This window comes from Coccinella septempunctata, chromosome X, assembly GCF_907165205.1.
Source record: "Coccinella septempunctata chromosome X, icCocSept1.1, whole genome shotgun sequence".
Classification (NCBI taxonomy): Eukaryota; Metazoa; Arthropoda; class Insecta; order Coleoptera; family Coccinellidae; genus Coccinella; species Coccinella septempunctata.
This window is the reverse complement of record NC_058198.1, coordinates 7,278,991-7,298,663: the sequence shown is the minus strand read 5'-3', so window position 1 is coordinate 7,298,663 and position 19,673 is coordinate 7,278,991. Positions and strand designations below refer to the sequence as shown.

The 19,673-nt window shown below is 34.4% G+C and overlaps 3 protein-coding genes across 7 annotated transcripts in view; all 3 read right to left on the bottom strand.

Annotated features, from left to right (window-relative positions):
- LOC123322020 (E3 ubiquitin-protein ligase RNF220-like) overlaps positions 1-3,696 on the bottom strand; it is a 91,356-nt gene extending 87,660 nt beyond the window's left edge. For 2 of the 4 annotated variants that reach the window (XM_044909840.1, XM_044909843.1), the window contains exons 1-2: positions 2,305-2,470; positions 127-601 (exon numbers count right to left, since the gene is read on the bottom strand). In XM_044909840.1, the coding sequence (XP_044765775.1) occupies positions 127-601; positions 2,305-2,466 (637 nt within the window). In that variant the 5' untranslated portion in view covers positions 2,467-2,470. Of the gene's footprint in view, positions 1-126; positions 602-2,304; positions 2,472-3,610 lie in introns of those variants that run through there. The other 2 variants (XM_044909842.1, XM_044909841.1) reach the window with 2 other exon arrangements.
- Positions 3,697-9,930: 6,234 nt separating this feature from the next.
- Positions 9,931-14,210, bottom strand: LOC123321616 (inosine-5'-monophosphate dehydrogenase-like). 2 transcript variants are annotated; one of them, XM_044909306.1, is made up of 11 exons: positions 14,063-14,210; positions 12,174-12,256; positions 12,072-12,120; positions 11,662-11,763; positions 11,477-11,605; positions 11,268-11,423; positions 10,824-11,202; positions 10,530-10,769; positions 10,318-10,474; positions 10,116-10,259; positions 9,931-10,059 (listed from the first exon to the last, which is right to left on the bottom strand). In XM_044909306.1, the coding sequence occupies exons 2-11, from the start codon at positions 12,254-12,256 to the stop codon at positions 9,954-9,956; spliced, it is 1,545 nt and encodes a 514-aa protein (XP_044765241.1). In that variant the 5' UTR covers positions 14,063-14,210; the 3' UTR covers positions 9,931-9,953. The 2 variants fall into 2 exon arrangements, with proteins under 2 accessions (XP_044765241.1, XP_044765242.1); XM_044909307.1 differs by lacking the exon at positions 14,063-14,210 and adding an exon at positions 13,786-14,036.
- A 744-nt stretch (positions 14,211-14,954) lies between these two features.
- Positions 14,955-19,345, bottom strand: LOC123321272 (rho GTPase-activating protein 39). Its single transcript, XM_044908721.1, has 6 exons — positions 19,071-19,345; positions 18,713-19,014; positions 17,936-18,253; positions 17,274-17,863; positions 16,963-17,215; positions 14,955-16,880 (listed from the first exon to the last, which is right to left on the bottom strand). The coding sequence occupies exons 1-6, from the start codon at positions 19,088-19,090 to the stop codon at positions 16,417-16,419; spliced, it is 1,947 nt and encodes a 648-aa protein (XP_044764656.1). The 5' UTR covers positions 19,091-19,345; the 3' UTR covers positions 14,955-16,416.
- Between the last annotated feature and the right edge of the window lie 328 nt (positions 19,346-19,673).

The window sequence follows — 19,673 nt, the reverse complement described above, 5'->3', positions numbered from 1 at the left end:
TCCTCGAGATTTTCATCTCACAAAACGAAATCTCTTAGGATTATCAATTGGAGACGATGAATCAAAAGAATAAAGTTTACAGACGCACTAAATGAGCTACAATTGGAAATTACAGAAGACACTCACTTCGGAATCCTCTGTTATCCTCCAATATACCGGGGGAGTCATTGTCCGTGCCATTTCCACGATGACCTTCGCCATCTTCCGACATATGAGCGTCCATACTCTCCTCCTTGACCTGGGACTGGGGCTGGGGTGACATCGAGGCACTGGCGGGCGAACATGAGTCCGCCCTCGGGCTAGGCCCCAAAAACCTCTCGTCGGAAGGTGAAAATATACCGCGACCGATCTGATTTTCACTACTAGTCTCGATTTTCAAACACTTTGGGGGCGCGAAGGCCGACGGCGAGGGGAAGTTCTTGAAATCGCCAAGGGGTCGGAAGGCGCTGGAGCCGAGGGACAGGCCGGGGTGCAGGAATTGAGGCTGCAGATGGTTCAGGATGTGGGCCGGCAGGCCCCCGTAGGCCTCCATGTGGCGTAGGCCGAAGCTGGCCGCGTCAAAGGGCCTGTGGAGGTTTTTCGTTGCGTCGGACATTGTGAACTGGAAAAAAAGCACATTTTTATTAGTCTACGTGCAAAATAGTTTGGTCAGTGGGGCAGACTACTTCAACAAATAGTCAGTGACATCAGAAAATTGGTGGTTCTTAAGTAATCCCCAAAATTCAACACCTACATTCACCGCATGCAGAGGGTATAAATCAAAACCCCTAAAAATTAGTACTCTTTTCAGTTGTAATGTTCCAATGTGGCTCCACCCTTTAGAAATTGATCATTCTCAAATAAAACCATCCCCCATCTAATAAAATGTTCACAGTTTTTATTTTGAGACGTCTAGATTCAAAAAAACTAAGGTATCTCGATGACTCTCCGTATTGAAATCTGTTCCTCCACGTTCTTCATTCCTTTCATAGAAAATTGAGAGGGTGAAATGAGAAAATTTCATATTTCCGAAACAGTTGATACCAGACTTTTGAAATTCGAGTCAATCAAGTGGAGCTTGATTACTTCATTTACCTTTACTAACACATTTCATCGAATTGGCCTAGAAAAGGCAGTTTTGAATTAATTTTATTCCGAATTTTGTGTATGCTCATTGAGAATTCACACAAATTATTTTCCTTAATAATTAATTCTTCTCCAACCTTCGAATAGGAAAGTTAGTCGAGTATCAAATAATTTCAAAAGATTTTTCGAAAATTGAAGAATCTACATTGTCTTCTGTAAATTTTCAATTTGATTTCTTAGCTTATTGTTTGTTTTTTGAGAAATTGCACGTCCTTACACTGATCGACCTTTAAAATGATGTCTCTCGACCTACTTTTAGGAATTCAACTACTAATGATTTTTCGAATTAAATTCCTCAGTTTTCTCATTTTATAGAGAGGCGATTTTGTAGCAAGTTCGAGCTTCTCTCGATGTAAATTTTTTTTCGAATCTAATAAGGAATAGTTTCGGTTGAAATATTTCGCTGATTATGGAAATATTGAATATGTACTTATTTAACATTCACACGTATTATTTTCCTTGGGATTTCACTATTGAACCAATTAATTAATTCCTGTTAATCCATTAATCAAATTCAATTATTTCACTTCCTCAACTTTTGAATAGAAGGGTGAACCAAATAATATCAAAAGTTTTTTCCTAAAATTCAAGTGTCTACATTATTTTCTGTCAATTTCCAATTTGATTTCTTAGCTTATTGTTTGTTCTTCAATCAATTGCACGTCCATACACAGATGGCAACCGAAAAGCGATGAAGAAATAAATCGTGCCATTTTTTTTTGTGACTCTTGTGTGAGTATATGGACCTACTTAGTTAACTCTTTATTGAAAAACGTGTTTCAACTTGAAACCTGAAAATTATTCAATTGCATGTACAGCTTTCATTCAACCAACAATACACTTTTTTTACTAGGTACTGTAAAAAATATTTCACAAAATAATTCGAATTTAGGAAAATTTGTAACAAGAGCAGAAGAAACCCTTATTTTAATTCCCAAAATTTGAATGATTCTTTTTATACCTGTATAATTTCTTTCAGAAATTTCCCTAGTATTAAACGATATTAATTGTAAATATCAACATTTTTTTTTAAACGTGAAATGGAGAGGAAGACCACTTCAATTTTTCCTCCTCAGAAATGGCATCAATCTGTCGTTATCCAAAAAAAAACTATCAACGACTGCATATATTGACGAATAATATAGTTATGATGGAAAAAAAGAGATTTAGTTTGATTACCTGAGAGTTAAAAGGTCTTTGTATCCTTAGGGCATCTTGTAAGCCTCCAGCCTGCGAAAATACAACCAAGGCTGGCGAGTTGAGATGTGCAGAATTTGGCACATATGCAGAATTCTCCATGTTTGAAGCTGGAAATCGAGAAGGGTTGAAAATTTTCCACATCACCCAAAACATAGGGGTAAGTAATTATTATTAGTTATTCATTTCAAGAAGACTGATGGAAATTGATTCCGATATTTTTGTGTAAAAATTAATATGGATTAAAAATTTTCATATACATACTTCGAAAAGAATGGATAAAAAAAATACAAAAAATGAAATTTCAGAATATTTTTCCTACTGGACTCAATTAATTCAGGAATTTCTAGAAATTGTGCTTCCTGATCGGATTTTATTGGAAAATAAATCAGGAATATCTGACACAATAAGAAATGTCGATATGTGGCAAGGTATACGCAAGTATGAGAAAATGAAAGGAGAAATCGTTTCTGGCTATAGAATTCTCCGGACATTGAAATGCTTTGAAATTAACCGCGAACCGAAAATATTCACATCGGAATTCGGCGAAACCTGCACTTATAAATAATGCCGTATTTTTATTTAATATGTTAATTTTTCAGTGAAATATCGCCCGAAATCTTGGGAAGCGTGTTTCGCGACAGTCTTTTCTCAATGACCGCGAATTTGAATATTATTCTGATGTTGCATTCGCAAAAAAGTAATTATTATAAAGCTTGTGTCGGCACCGACCACAATAATTCTTTTCATTTACATTAATTCCACTTTACGTTAAGGATGCTTAATTACTACAATTCGAAATCAATTGAGATGAATAGTCGGGCGAAAAATAGTATAAATTCATTAATTTTTGCGACACTTTAAAAAAAAAAGAAGAATCTAAAAGAAAATGATAAAATATACTACATGGAATACATTTTTTTTAAATTATTTTATATACAATTAAGAGAGCAAAATTGGTGGAAATAATTTCAATTTATCACTTCCATTTTTTTGAAACGTCAAAAAATTGAACCAGTGTGCTAAAACGAATTTTCATTTGATTTTTATTTAGTTTTCTCAACTTTTATATCATTGACCATTTTAATCAATGAAAATTTTTGATGATTGGAAATTTTTAACATGTCCATACCCTAAATAACTTTTCAGTTGATTTCACCCCCATCGAAATATTTTATTGTTTTGTTAATTGATCAAAATCAAAATATGAATTTTTTCGCATTTGGCTGGATTCGAAGCGAGGGTGAAACCCATCCAGAAGGCACCATTGGAAAAAACTTTTACTCACCGCAAATTAAGGGTGTCCCAAATATTCGCGGCTTTTTCACACAAAAATAACAACGTCACACATCTTGCAATAGCAACACGTTAGCGACTGACTCACAGTGACAGTAGAGTAGTCGGAGCTATTCCCCCCCTATTTGTTTGGCGTGGTGTTTTGACTGCCCCTTTAGTCGCACGCACCACGTGCTTTTAGAATTGTACGCCCTTTTAATAAAATTCTCTAATCAGAAACATGGCTCTTTATCTTTTATATTTATTCCTGAAAAAGGCGGATAATAAGACTCGTTCATTGCGCTGCGCTATATCCATCCGACTATTTGAATCGAATTCCTTTTTTTTTTTCTTACTGTGATGTCAGGGTTGTATTGAGAATAGGTTCCTGATGCCAGAAATATATCGGATCTAGAAATAAATTTTCTGAATTTCACTTTTGATAAAGCTCAATTTACTTAATTTTGCAAAATTACACACATTCAGCATCCCTTAAAATGCAAGTTATCGTTATCCTATTTCATCCCCCAAATCACGAAATTTGCTGTATCTGTTCATCAAAAAACCGTCTTCAAATTTCGCGCGTTTTAGAGTTTCTGTGTAAAGGGGTGAAGTGAAATGACGATAATTTTCATTTCAAGAGATGAAGGGTGATCCAAGGGTGTGCACATTGTCCATTTCTTTGTCTCTATCGTAGCTATCGACATGATTTTTTTTTCAAACAATAGGCCAGACAATGAGCTTATCCTAAAGATATTTTCATATGTAGGTATACAGGAAATTCAAAATAAAATACCCACATGGGTTGTTTTCCCAAATGGCAACCCCCGTTTTGTTACATTTTTGGATTTGCGATTTGCCGATGAATTGTCGATATAACGAACGTTTCATAGACTTACCTGGCTTAGTTATTGACTTATGCCAATTTTTGTGTCAAAATAGTGTCCATAATTTTTATGAAATCTGGAGGATTGGAAAAAATTTTGCAGGAAAATGATACAGGGTGTCGAAATTTTGTCCCCCACCAGAACTCTAAGACGAAGAATTTCCGAAGATTAAAAAAAACAGGTCAACTTCTGTTTTGAGAGGGACGAATTTCCATCATGGATTTGTTCCGAAAAAACCACCCCCATGAGGGTGGCATCAACCCTCAAAGTTTTTTGAATGAAAATAGATGTCGGGTGTTGGTTAGTTTGAAACCTATTTACGATCTGTACACAACTCAATTAAAATTTTCGAAATCGGTTCAGTTTTCACGAAATAATGTAATATAACTGAACTGACCGTCAAAAGGTGATGTTGAACAGACAGTTGAACCGCCCAAACTCAAGAACCTAAGGGTTTTGAAGAATCCAAAAATAATTTTCAATGTATTAGGGAGAAAGAAGTTCTATGACAACATTCTACGGAAAAAATCACCTTAGGGTGGCAACAACCCCAATTTTCTTTTAATATGAAAGAGATTGCGAATGTGTGTTAGTTAAAAAGCTTTTTTCGTTCTCTAAACATCTTAGTCGAAATGTTCAAATTCGGTGATTTTTTTAAATCAATTTGATGTTGAACATATCAGAAGGGTAACTCAAACAGAAACTCAATACATTCAAATACACCAGATTTGTAAGTAGTAAAAGGAAACATCCAGAAACAAATGTAAACTATTTAGAGAACTAACGTATGTATTGTTATACACCAACTTCCATACAATTATTACATTTTCAACTTTCAAACTAATCAACACTCGACATCTCTTCCCTATTCAAAAAATATTGGGGGTTGATATTACCTTCATCGGGGTGGTTTTCTCGGAACAAACCCATGATGGAAATTCGTCCTCCTCAAAAGAAAATTTGACCTGCTTTTTAAATCTTCGAAAATTCTTCGTTTTTGAGTTCTGATGGGGGTCAAATTTTTTTCAAACTAGGTACCTCTATTCTTATACCCTAGATATAATCTCGATTCACGAAAGGGTAGGAAGACAAAACCTTCCCTACTTCCGCACTTTTTCAGAAAAAATTGTTCACTATTAAGTTTCGACAGCAGTGAAATTTCGATTTTATTAGAATCTAGAAAATGGTTACAATCAATACAATGACTAGAAGAACGAGTTGTAGATTTCTCTTGAAGAATTGACTTTTTATGTTCATCGATCCTAATTTTGAAAGACCCTCCAGTCTGTCCTATCTAAAAAGCAGGACATTAGCCCTTATTATGAATAGATGATTTCAAAAAAGCGTTTTGATATAGCCATTTTTTATTAGGTATTTTTCCCGGTCTTTCAGATAATGGAGAAACAAATATAATAGGTATCAAAAATAACTATATGTTATTTCAATTTCGTAATTCAAGGTTTAAGATTGTTTAAGTGAAAACAAAAGAATTTTATTGCAAAGAAAAGTCGGGAAAGCCATAAAATTTAAAAAAGCACGGATTTTTTGATACTTTCTTAGGAATACCAGCCGCATTACGTGAATAGTAGACAAAACTGAACTCTAGAATGTGACTTTCTAATGTAGATTATGTTTGAAGAGTATTCGTAAAATATGATGACTTACCGACCATCATTATATTTCCATTGATTGAAGGATACTGCTACAAAAGTTCTTCAGAAATGCTTTTTCTCTGATATTTTCAGACATCTAACAAAATGAAATCTCTCTAGAATAGAGCTTAAAAATTAGAACATCTCAAAATGTTTAGAGTCAACAATTTTTCTTGCTTTCGACTCTAACTAACAGTTGTCAAGGTTGAAAATTGAGGAATGAAACTTAATTGAATTTCATTTATAAAAATCAATAAAGGATCATTTTCATTTCTGGAGTTTATTCGAATCAGTTAATCAGTGATGTTTGAAAATTGACTACGGTATTCATATAATATTGTATATGGATTAATGAAAAAAGTATTCAAGGAAATGTGAAATGCCAAATGGAGGGAAATGATTCGAAGAAAATTCGGAAAGAATTGAGCAGATTGTGAATATCACAGCCAAATTATCTTCCTATACTTGATCCAACTATGGAATGATGAACCTCGAAAAACGTTGCTTATAACATTGAGTATATACTCAAAGCTTATACTTTTTTTTAAGTACTTTAAAATTACACAGCTTATAGTAAGAATATTTAAGTTAGGAATAAGGTTTTTCTTCATAAAAGTCTTCTTATAGTTCATTCTATTTTCTAGTTATACTAACACTCTTCATGAAATTCTTTTCGGATGATATTTTTGTTTTTCCTCATTTTCAATCTCGACAGAAAATATTTACATATAGATACGTGAAATACCCAAATGAGGAATAGATACTGTTAGGTTTATCTTTTGCAGACAATTCGAACCGATTATAAATGTGAAAAGCAGCGATATGCTGAACATGAAAAAATTCGTCTTTTAATTCGTGTTCAAGCAGAAATGTACACTATACAAGATCGTCAGAATAATACCGGCATACTTTGTTTCTGGTTACTTTTGAGGTGTAAAATTACTATCAACTCATGTCCTGAAAGACGTCTTTTATGAGGTACAAGATGCCGCAAGTACGAGAAAAAATAATAAGATTCATCTGATATGATGAAAAGGATAACATGCTTCAATATTCAGGATGGCAAATGAGGAAAAGGGTGCGTTCCTATACAAATTTACGCCATCTGTCGACTCAGCTCTCAACAGGGAGGACCAGCACATTCGCCAGTTTGCAACTTAACTCATTCTTATTTGAAAGGGAAAGGAAAATTATTTTTCGATATTCCAGAGAATATTTCTCTCTAGTTCTCAAACTATAATTCTTCTTGTAATAAATCTCGAAATTTCATCGAGCTTAGTGCAACCGTTCGGTCTTGACGAATTTTTAACTGACCCCATCTTTTTCGTGATTTTTCGAAGGACAACTTTCAACAAGGGTATCTCCTAGAAAAATCGTCGTCGATCTTAATTTGATACATATTTTAAAAGAGCAACTCTTCTAGTGATAAATCTCGAAATTTCACCCATTGCAGTGGCGTGGTTCAAAATTTCTCGAAAAGGTTAATTTTTTTCCGAAGCTTCAAAGTATTTCTTCCGTTCCGAATGAAAATTACTAAATAGTTGATTGAGCTAATCTCATTCAATGAAAGGAGTATTATAGCGGCTATACAAATTCTGAGACTTGCTTTAAAAATTTTCCATTTGCCAATTTTCGAATTAGAATAATTCGATTGGAACCGGCAACAATTGTCGAATTCCAATCGATTCTGCTGGACTTTAACCGAGTTACATCTTTCAGTAGTTTCAAAAAGAGTTCATTATCCAAAAGAATGAACCAAAATGATGTTGCTATTTTATGAAAGATATTGTCTTTTTGATGTTACGAATGTTAGCTTGGCGTATTCGCCATTTTGCAACCATACCCTTTTCAAAACATCATATCAAGCCTGAAATAGTGACGGTTTCTTAAGAACTTTTCAGATGCTCTGAATCTTTCCTGGAATTTCAGGTATATTGCTTTTTTTGGGGGCCACAAAATTTTCGTTACTCTGCAGAATACTCCACTTAAGAACATGATAGCAATTTTTCCCAGTTTTCGAGGATATTTTCTAAAATATCCTGGTCAATCGCATGAATTATTCTCGAAATAGGTAGATCCTTTCATTTCACATATTGAAAATCAAAAACGATCCATACATACTGTTATTCTGCGGAATATTTCACTTACAATTTATTTTTGTACAAGAAAATCATGCTTTTCCGTTTTTTGAGGATAATTTAATGACCCTTTTCATGGATCAATCATATGAATCAACCCCAAAATCTATAAATATCCCGTCAATCTACATATTGAAAATCAAAAACGTTCCATACTTTCGATATTTTAGGGTAATTAGTTTGGCGTATCCACCATTTTGCAACCATGCAGTTCCAAATCAATCCTTATTCGAGAGCTGAAACAGTGGCGGCTCTAAGGAAGTTCCAGGTGCTCCGAAATTTTCAGGTCTGTCGTTTTTTTCTTTCGGGGGCAACAAATTGAATTTTACCTTCATCAAGGATCTATTTTTCCTCTGATAAGAGCTTCAGAAAAAGTAGCATGTAGCATTCTTTTCCGTTTTCTTATTCTCCACGCGATTTCAAATGATCATAGACTGTCGCCCCCCTTTCAGAAATGCGAGTTGATAAAATCAGTTGTTTTTCTTGTAAAAATCCAAAAAAATCTCCTCCTGTAAGGGAAAAGAGATGGGAATTTCAGGTCAGATCAAGAAATCAAGTCATAACTAATGCACTTTATTTTGATACAGAAGAACTACTATAGATAAACTTATTATAAAAATATTCCAAGTTTTAGTGGTGGCACAATTCAGTTAGTTTATAGAAAAATATTGGTTTTTATTCAGTATTTACAATTGAGAACTATAAATTACAAAACCTGATAAATAAAAAACCTGCTTCAATTATAAAATATGCGTGAAAATATCACTTGAACATATAATTCAAAGCTAGGGATGTTATTGCCAAATTCTCGAATAAAAAATAAGTATTTGAATTTCAAAGAGAAAAATCAGATCAATTTCATCTTACATTGTTTCTTTACTAAGCGCAGCTTTTGATGATGAAAAAATCTTGTGAATCACATAAAATGGATTAAGATACCAGAGGTAATTTATCGATTCAAAATGCGATTCTGAATACAACTATTACTCAATGCAATACTTTTTCAATAGGGTCTACAATGAAGAAAAGAAATTTATAAGGAAAATGTTACACAACAGATACTTCAACAGCTAATCTGAAGGCAGCAGACTCTAACTAAACATTCATTATCCGAACATTAACATAGGCATTATCTAAAGTACATCGAAGTTACACTTATATTCATAATTCCCAAGAACTTATGAATATATACTTATGAAATCCACATTATGAGCAACTGTTTTACCATGTTTGTTGGGATTCCAACAGAAAATGGGCACGCGGATTCAAAACGCTTGCATGATATTTTTGATGTATAGACAAAACAGCTTAGATCCTTGATATTGTGTTTTTTTCTGGTGTTATTTTCATCGTCCATTCTCAAATAACACCCTTCATCTTAAAAAGTTTCACCTATGCTGTGATGAATGAAGTACACTGTATAAACTAAGCTTTTGCTTAGCAAAATTCCACATTTTCGTTGCTCTCAATAATTCACCTTTTTCTGAGAATGTATGGGAAAAAAGTGGAATATTCTAGGTGGTTGGGAATTAATAAAAAGTACCTACTCTGATTCTGCATCACAGTAAAAACAAGTATGTATGTTATGAAAAATCACTCTAAGAGTAGATTGAGAAAATGACATTTTCAATTAAAAAAGTAAAAAAAAAGCAGGAAAAGTCTTATGGAATGTTTATTCTTCAGAATAATCTCTTTTCATAAGAGAACAATCCGTGTACATTACCCTCCATTTGAGCTGATTCTGTCCTCAGCTCGAATCGCAGTTCTTTATCGTACATCATTTTTCTGAAATACAATTTTATGTTTTTCAACAAATTTCACAAGGAAAACCATGACCTCACCTCAGACTATGCAATGATCTCGTACCAATATCTTGGCAACTGTGTCTGATACCGCACTGGAGATAAGGAACGAATCTGAGAACTGAACCTTTATCCACAATACTACCGCTAACCCCTTGGGCTACTTTCATCTTATCAACTTCACTGGAAAAATCAGACGAATTTATGAGTGAGCAGTGAAAAATGAAAGAGATTTGCTTACTTATGGAAGTATCTGTTCATTGCTGAACCCATTGCATCTCTCCTGTCCATTGCTTCAATACTTCCCATACCTCGGTACTTTTTAAGCCTAACTCCATCAGAGAAGAAATATTCGCCAGGTGCTTCTGATGTACCAGCCAGCAAAGAGCCCATCATGACTGTTAAAATTAAATAAATTGCATGGTCCATTACGGAAACAGAATAATTCAATACCTGTAGATGCCCCTAGGGAAAGAGCCTTAATTATGTGTCCAATAGAGGCGATTCCTCCATCTGCTATTACAGGAATTCCAAACTGCCTGGCATATTGGGAAACTTTATAAACTGCTGTTGCTTGAGGTCTTCCCACAGCCATAACTTCTTGGGTAATGCAGATACTTCCACTTCCCATCCCTACCCTCAATGCATCTACTCCGGCTTCAATGAGATTTTTTGCTTGTTTAACAGTGACAACTACAAAAAAAAATGGTAAGAGAGCTTATATACGAATCGGTAGAAAATCAATACCATTTCCACCAATAATTTGTAAATTGGGATATGTTTTCCTTATGTATTTAATCATTTCAATTTGATAAGTTGAATTCCCTTGAGAAGAGTCCAATACGACAACATCTACTCCAGCATGTACCAACAGACTCAACCTTTGTTTGTCTTCTTCTCTCGTACCAATAGCAGCGCCGACTATCAATTGTTTGTTGTCATCCTTCGAAGCAATAGGATAACTCCTGGCCTTTTTTAAATCAGTCCTGGCCATCAGGGCCACCAAGTTTCCCTGAGAGTTTACTATAGGTAATTTTCCTTTCTTGCTTTTCTCCAATATGGCATTGGCTTCAGATAGGGTGACACCGGCTTGTGCTGTTACCAAATTGTCCAGTTTTGTCATAATCTTGAACGAAGATAATCATCAATTAATTAACAGTTCTTTTGAAGATTTTCGATAGAGCCACTTACAGTTTCTAGCTTTATTCCATCTCCGTTTTCTTCATCTACAAAATCGATATCTCGTGATGTCACTATTCCAACCAGTTTGCCCCCAAGTTTTCCATCCTGCGTTATGGGTATACCACAGAAACCTTTCTCTTTCTTTACTTTAAGTACGTCTGCAACCTTTCGTTAGTTCACTTGAGAATATACACCAAATCAAATAAATCAATTCTTACCGTGTTGGTAGGGCATAAAACTACTGGGTCGTGAATGAATCCATGTTTGTATTTCTTCACCTTCGACACTTCGTTTGCCTGGTAGGTTGGAAGGCAGTTGTGATGTATGATTCCGATACCTCCACAAAGCTGGAAATTTTCACTGTAAATTTTATTCAATTGAATTGTTCAAAAAAATTATATACCGCCATAGCAATTGCCATATCTGCCTCTGTCACTGTGTCCATCGGTGAAGAAACCAAAGGTGTTTTCAAAGTAATTTTTCTGGTCAAAGGCGATGTCAGTTCCTAAAATTGGGCGAGCATTCAGTATTGAAAACCATTGAAGGTGAATTGCAATATTTTTTGCTACAACAATGCGTTTTCACCCATATTTTCCGCACTCATTTTCAGTTTCGAAAGTTACCACTTTCTCACACTAGTGCAGGAATGTGAATTTTCCTCCACTAGTGCAGGAAAGTGACTTTTTCTCGTACCAGTGCCGAAAAATTACTGGGACAACTACATTGGCGTGCGGAAAACTATCACTTTTCGCTCTTGTTAGCAAAATATATAGGTAACTATTTTTATTTAATTTACATTTACGAATTACTTACAACCTGATCTGGTGAGAAATCGATGAAACCAGGCAATATGATGAAATCACTGAAAAAATATATTTGAAAATTTGTGAATTAAGAAAATTACATTGTACTAACTTATAAGTCAAGCCATTTCCTTTGGAAATCATCTCTTCTGCAGACATTCCATCTTCAAGTGAGAGATCACATGAGTCGCCCATCTGCAAGAAAAATTTAAGAATGGCGTTTTCAAATTGGAAGGAAATTTATGCTTGTTGAACCTTTATTTAAATATTGAGAATTTTTACTTTGCATATAATGCTTTCAGCTTAGAGTTTTTTTTCGAATAACCCCTGTATACCGATAGATCGTTCCCTATATAATTTGATTTATATTTCGAGAACGTAATTGATAAATCCTTATCAATCATGAATAAACATAATTTTCGCAAATTTGACTCTGGAGCGCGCCAATATATATTGTCCTATGTATTACGCCACTTATCATAGTTTCCTGCATATTCAACTGATTGCAAATAAATCTCTATTGAATGATTAGGAAACATACTCTCAGCAATTTTTTCTTAGAAATTCTACAGAGAAAGTACTATAAGCCTTGTGAGGGTTTGGAATGCTGGAACGTGGATATTTAGATTCAATGTGAGAGTCTATTGATCTATATAATTTTCCCCGTCTATTGACGATAATTCCACGAAAACTTTTTCCAGAAATCTCAAGATCCAACTCAAAAACGTATGAAAATTTATGCCACCAATAATAATTCCATTAATTTTTCTAATAAGAGTTAGTTAACTCTATAATCTCTGACGAAAAACACGTTTCCAGTTAAATTTATTCTCTCCAACGTTTCGAGAAGCATTCGCTATAGCCATCTTCAGTAACACTTCATTCAGAAAGAAATTATTGTCCGGTGCGACAAAAGTAACACTACAGATTATAGATGAGAACCAACGTAATCTGAACAGATACGTACGTCTTCGGTTAAAAATGAGAAAATCCCTGAAGACATGTGGCTTATGCTTGCCGAAACGTTGCATCAGTGAATAATTCGAATTTGAGGAAATAAAAGCTCGGGGAATCCTACAATAAATATCATCAAATATTTCACGTGAACTACACATATACTGACGATTATTTTTCCGAAGAAATTAAGAATTGAACAAATTTCCCATGAAAAAATTTTCATTAGCAAATTAGCAATCATTGAACTTTATTGAGTTCAATGTTAGCAATAAATATGAATATTTTATTGTATTGCTAAAAAAGATATATATGAAGCGCTTCGATTAGTACTTCATGCATTTTTGCGAAAAAATATATTGATTAAAAAAAAATTGTGTTTGAACGTCTAGGTACTCTGTTTTTATCGTGATAAGTAAAAGGCCTTTGCGAAATACCAAAACCAAACTAACAAACCTTGCCTGCTGCTTCAGTTCACCAAAAAAAATTTTTTTTTCAAGTTATTATATATGCTATGTTTTCAGTGAAAACGTTACAAAATATAACAGTGGAAAATAATTGAACCGTATATACTTTTTTATCGCAAATTGCCTGTAGAATCGCTATGTGAAAAGTGAGATAATTGCACACCCTGTATATTCAATGCGAAAAACAGTTTTCCACGAGTACAATAACGAAACGAAAGATGCACTCACTTTAAAAGCTCATGAATTCTTTCATAAATATAAATGGATTAAACTAAGTTGATTAAAGGAAGCATTATCTCTTACCTTGGCTATAAATAAGAATTAAACTCGGTAGGAGAAAAATTACACGTGCTGCAAAGTGAGGTTAACCGGGAAAATCGATGTTAGGCAACTTGAATAACCCCGTAGCAACTGGGGAAAACCGATTTTCCACTCGTTAAAACGCAACTACACCTATCGTAGTTATCAGAAACTCCGACGAAAATCAACGAAATTTTGTCACTGCTCTAAGAACGCAACAGCTGAAATGTTTTCCTTTTGCTAATTTTGGCAAGTGGAAGAAGTTTCGCACTAGACTTACCTTCTGTTTGAACTAAAAGCGATAAAAACTAAAAACAAAATTTTGATTAAATATAACACAGGCTCGTTTCCAATCCAACGATGCTGGAAAGGAAACCAATCAATGAACTGGTTCGGCGGCGCAATTTTAAGATTCTCAAACGCAAGCGCTAAAGAGGTAAAGGTTCAAACCGTACAAATTTAATAAGATTAATTGGATGTATTTTACTGTTTAATTTTTTGCGGAATAATCTTTGAAATATTTCATATACTTAATTAACACTCGTGTTTTCGATTAAAGTAAGGGAATTACACAATCTTCTAATACACTCTATTCCAATATGAGTTGCAGAAAAAATTTTTATTCATTGGTTTTTTTTTTAATCAAATTTTGGGCGGGAGTAATTTTTTTCTCTCTGCCAAGAAATTTAATGCACTTTCCTGATTCCTCCGACAGATCATTCCTTTTTTAGACATCAAAAATAAATGAATTTGACAAATTTCCAGCAAGGAGCGTTAAATTTTTTCAAAAGATATCCTTTGATATAACAGTAAAAATGAATCGAAATTTTCCAGCCATTTTTGTTCGAATGAACCTAATATACTGCCTATAAATATTCGCTCAATAACCAATATACAAAAATGATGTTTTTCAGGAGCGCAATGTATAAAAATTTCAGATGTTAATACGACAAAAGTCGTATTTTTATTCGAGAGAAGTTGTAGATCTACCAGATAAAAATATATTTATCTTCATTATTCCTGGATAATTACTGAAAAATGGCATATTTCAAGTTATGACTTAGCAAATACGATATCATATCGAATCTATTTTAATCGATTTCTTTAGATTTTTCATCTCTATTGCTGATAATTCGGTAGTTTTTTTGATATTCCGACGATTAAAAATGAAATTAAAATTTCTTTGTAGATTTATTCATAATTAAAACAAGATACAAACCTAAAAATATTGACAGTTAATTCTTTTCTATAAGTAATAACTAGGACTAGTTAATCTTTTTTTCCTTAATACTCAAAAAAGAGTCTTCTTTTGTATTATTGAATAAAAATCCGAAGAATTTATTTTGAAAATATACAAATTATAGTACAAATCAATATTATTAGAATGAAAAGCAAATATATTGTCTGTTTCATTCAAGTCTTTATAATCGTGAAAAATATTCAATATAGTCAATAAAAAAGTAGAATAAATGATATCCGTAGCAGTATAGAAAAATCGTAATAAATATAATAACAAAAATGAATAAAATTATGAAACAAATACTTCTTGAAAATTTGCTATGATATGTAGTCATAAAAACAATAGGAATTTGGGCGAAAAAAATTTGTGAGCTTATAATAGAAAGTGGGAAAATTGAGAAAAATCCTCACAAAAGATTACAGACAAAAAATTTCGTATTAAATAATTTCAGATCGGCTATGTAATCGTGAAGTAGCATTTTTGTTTGTCAATTTTTTTTTATCAGTCATTAAACATGACTGTTGTTGAATAAACCATATCTCTTCGATTTACACATTTGAATTTAAATGTGATATTTTGAATAGTTAGTATATGTACTGACTTTCTAAAAATGTTTCAATGACTCAACAATGTTTCCCATATATGATTAAGCACACTAGGTTAGGACATATGCTAGCTTATTTTCCCACCAAAGACTCTTTGAAACACCCAGCATTCTAATGATTCAAATAATAATAAAATGAATAAGACACATTTTACTTCCCTATTTCATATTTGTTGGAAAAATTCTTCAGAAGCTCATCGAAATGTTATTTGAATTTCAAAAAATTCATTCGATTTGATACAAGATTAATGAACCTTAACAGCCACTCTGCTTGGTACAAATGAGAGTGGTTGATTCTCCCCAAATAAAACATGTGAGAATTTATTCTAAGCACTTAGTTCATTTCAATTCAGGATATTGCTGGAAATACTTGTGAAGTGAATATTCTATATCAGTTCAATATGAACAAAAGCCCAGTGAATTGTTAAAAATTCCTCCTACATCAACATTATTTGAAAAAAACCTGCAAGCTTTTTCGTCAATTCGAAAATTGTGTGCAAATCGTTGGCACTTAGGCAACAAGTAGTAAACAACATTGGCAACAATATTTACCCACGAATTGGGAGTATTTTCTCATTTCGGCAAAATGTCATAATTTACGGTTGGATATATCAATGGACTACTTGAATCAGAAGAATTTGGCTAAAATCTGCTCTTAATTCGTTAAACGTGTTGTAAAAAAAAGTCAACGTATAGTTCCAACCCTTATTTGATCAATAAAACCTAGAACTCTATTGCATTATACAAAATGTAACTGCTTCATTATAAATACTTTATATACAAGTAGAGGTCACATCATATCTCTCACACACTCGGTATCAAGTTCTTGAATCAGATATCTCATAAATGTCATTTCTTTCCTTGCATTATCGAACATGGTGCGTGGATCACTTGCCATACATCGCAGACAGTTTGGAGCGAAAACCATTGCTAAATTGGAAGCGTCCATTTTTGTGTGCTGTATAACATCCGGTTTGTTGAAGGTCTGAAGGAACCTTATCAGATAACACAATACTAATCTATGCAATGTCGGTAAACGTAATACTAGATCACAAGCTCTGCGTGGGGTCATCGGTTCAGCAACGCACTCTGGATAAAGAGAATCTGGTATGAGAGGTTCGTACAATTCTCTCAGCCAGAGTTTCAGCAAATTGGCTGGGACGTGAGCGTCACTAGGCTCGCATAATTCCCATCGGTCCATCTGGGCTTTCAGCCTGTTTACTTCGTCAACATCAGCTGAGACACGGAATATGCCTTGAACAAAAAAAGTTATTGTAACAAGATTTTCTTTAAGAGAAACGACTTAAATTGTGGAGGGGCAACCAGGCCTACTTACCTTCGGTGCTCAATCCTTGCAGTCGAAGTACTTGTTGAGAAAGCTCCACCTGGGGCCAAGGAAGCCTCCTATTGGGCCAGCGGCTAGCTTGAAGTTGCAGAACTTCCCTTAAAGTATTACCAAACAAACTTGCCTGGAAAATTTGCTTTCTGGCAGATTCAACATCGTCTACCTGAGGTCTTCTAGCAGATCTTTTTCCACCAGCACCAATTCTTTCCAGTCTCTGACAAGCAACTGTCGCATAATGGTTAACCTTGACAAGAAAAATAATGTAAAGAAACAAGATTTGTGATCTAAAGAATATTGAGTACCTGTACATGAATGGGCCATCTGTTAACGTCAGGAAAAACCCTAGAGAAAGAAGGATCCCTGTGCCGATTCAGGTACCCAAGCAAGGCCGGTTGAAAGACAGGACTAGGAGGCACAAAAGCCAGTGCGATTGTCAGAAGTTCCCAACCTCTCAATAAAGATTCACGTCTTGGATTCTCGGTGGTTTGTCTGCATAACTGCACAAAAAGTTCATCTCTGAGAAGTGGCTGTGCGTGCGCTGTTCCCAATATATCCATAACCAGGGAATTCAGGGAGGTTCCCGGCCTAGCTTTCCGATCGCCCATGTACATCTGCACCTGTCTGAACATCTCCAAAGCTTGCCGAGCCACTGGTTTGCTAGACGCCAGCAAGGGTCTCTGGAGACTTCTTTCTGACCAGCTCAATAAGTCCCGAACACTTGCTTTTCTTCTGAACAGACCTCTTCCTCCGAGATTCAAATTGTCAGCAGCAAACTTCTCCATATCTGCCTCTCGTTCTGGTTGCAAAGGTGGCTCAGCAGATGGTTTCAAAGCTGGTGTCGGAAGTCTACTTTCTTTGGTATCAGGTTCTCTGTTTCTAGGTTCTGTTGAGGCTGTAATCAATAGGAAAAGGAGATGAGTAAACTATTAAATGGTAAGAGTATCAGATATACTTCATTACTAACCTGTCGGGAGATTCAAATATTCTACAGGGCGATGAGATAAACGATGAGGTAAATAGCTGCCTTCAGATTGGTCAGAATCCTCATTGTCAGGCTCGTGACCTGTAAGAGATTCGCTACCGCTGTCAGAATGTTCACTGTCGGAATCCCTGCTATTGTTCAACAAGAAGTGCTCGAGTGGTAAAAGATGGGAATCATGCCAGTTGGAATAAAGAGGTGCTTCAGCTCCATGTTGACTAAAGCTACTGCTTCTGCACAGGTCACTTGATTTTCTTCTCAATTGAGGGGTGCTTGCCGAGAGGCTCAGCATCTGTCCCTTGCCTGAAAATATCAAAAGACTCAACTCTCAGTTTGAAGTATTAACAGAGACAGAGAATGATGTTTTCTTTACAACGTTGAATTCTTTATGTATTGAAACTAACATCAAAACCCACATTTTTCAGTTCATATGTTCCCTAGATAAAAAAAATGATTTTTAAAAGTAGCACTTTCAGATGTGATGTTACTTTTTGTGAAGAATTGATATCACTACACATTAAAAATTATGTTGAAAACCCATAGATTATCTTATAAAATTATAATTTCAGTATAAACCCCATCTTAAAGGATCAAACCATTAATCTAATCAATAGTACATCATATGAATTAAAACCTTTATTCAACAACTGAATACTAATTCTTTTTTTAGTATTCCTGCCACATGGTTTTACCCTTATAACAATTTGTGAACAATAACTTATAATCATATGTAAAAATGGAAAAGATCCTGGACCAACTTACCTGTCTGTGTTGACTGATTACTTGTTTGAGCCGGGGTACAATCTGTGTTATGTTTCAGTGTCTGCAGTTTAGCCAACGGGATTATGTCACAGTTATTAGGTTTATGCCACACTGTGCGTTGTGTGGTAGCATTATAGTAATAAAACCTGGCAGTATTTTGATCAAAAAGCTCCCACCATTGATTAGAATCTGTACGCTTGACCGGTACTCCTTCAGGTGGGTCCCACACACATTCTCCAGTTGCTAAATTGGCATACATATGTTCCCCAGTTTTGGGCTCTATTATTTCTACCCATTCTACCCTGAAATGAAAATACTGGATGTAGGGGCGTGCCGATATATATTATTGATTCAATACCTGTATGAATTAGAGGCCATTTTATTACATATTTTTCAAAATCATATAGAGATCACCAAACAAATTATTGGTCATTTATGAACTTTGAATTCACGAAGTAGTTTTAACATTTTTGGTCGATATAGCAGTGTAATCCCTAGAAGCATGTTAAATTTGCAAAACTGAATATTGTGTTATTACTGAATGAATATTTTGAAATTGAGGTAACTAATCGCCATTTGTTTATAATAGTGTCAACTTGTCAACTTTCCATAGGAAACACGGTATCAAGCTATTTAGATCTTTAAAAATTAGGAAATCAATCTATGAACATTAGTCGAGGAACATAGAGTATTTTTTACTTTATCTCCAATATATTAGATTATAGGCAATTGGATTTCTTCAACACTAATTTAATAAATTGTTGTACGGATTTAGTAACAAGCAGACCAATATATAACTTCGGCAAGATTTTTATCTCTATATATTTTAACATTTGGCGAATGCGCAAGTCCGATTGAAAAAAAGCAAGTAAGTGCATCCACCAATTTTATGAATTTTTGAACGAGTTCTACGTCGGAAAAGTTTCTTGTTACGAACAATTTTAGTTTTGGAATTGGGAGC

What these genes read in the sequence shown, in the direction of transcription:
- LOC123321616 (XM_044909306.1), bottom strand. Translation starts at nt 12,256, where the DNA reads ATGGGCGACTCATGTGATCTCTCACTTGAAGATGGAATGTCTGCAGAA. An exon ending in ATATGGCAATTGCTATGGCG is followed by an intron (nt 11,606 to 11,661) that starts GTATATAATTTT and finishes GAAAATTTCCAG; the next exon opens with CTTTGTGGAGGTATCGGAAT. An exon ending in TTTTATGCCCTACCAACACG is followed by an intron (nt 11,424 to 11,476) that starts GTAAGAATTGAT and finishes AACTAACGAAAG; the next exon opens with GTTGCAGACGTACTTAAAGT.
- LOC123321272 (XM_044908721.1), bottom strand. Translation starts at nt 19,090, where the DNA reads ATGGCCTCTAATTCATACAG. An exon ending in ATGGCCTCTAATTCATACAG is followed by an intron (nt 19,015 to 19,070) that starts GTATTGAATCAA and finishes TTTTCATTTCAG; the next exon opens with GGTAGAATGGGTAGAAATAA. An exon ending in GATGGCCCATTCATGTACAG is followed by an intron (nt 17,216 to 17,273) that starts GTACTCAATATT and finishes TTTCTTGTCAAG; the next exon opens with GTTAACCATTATGCGACAGT.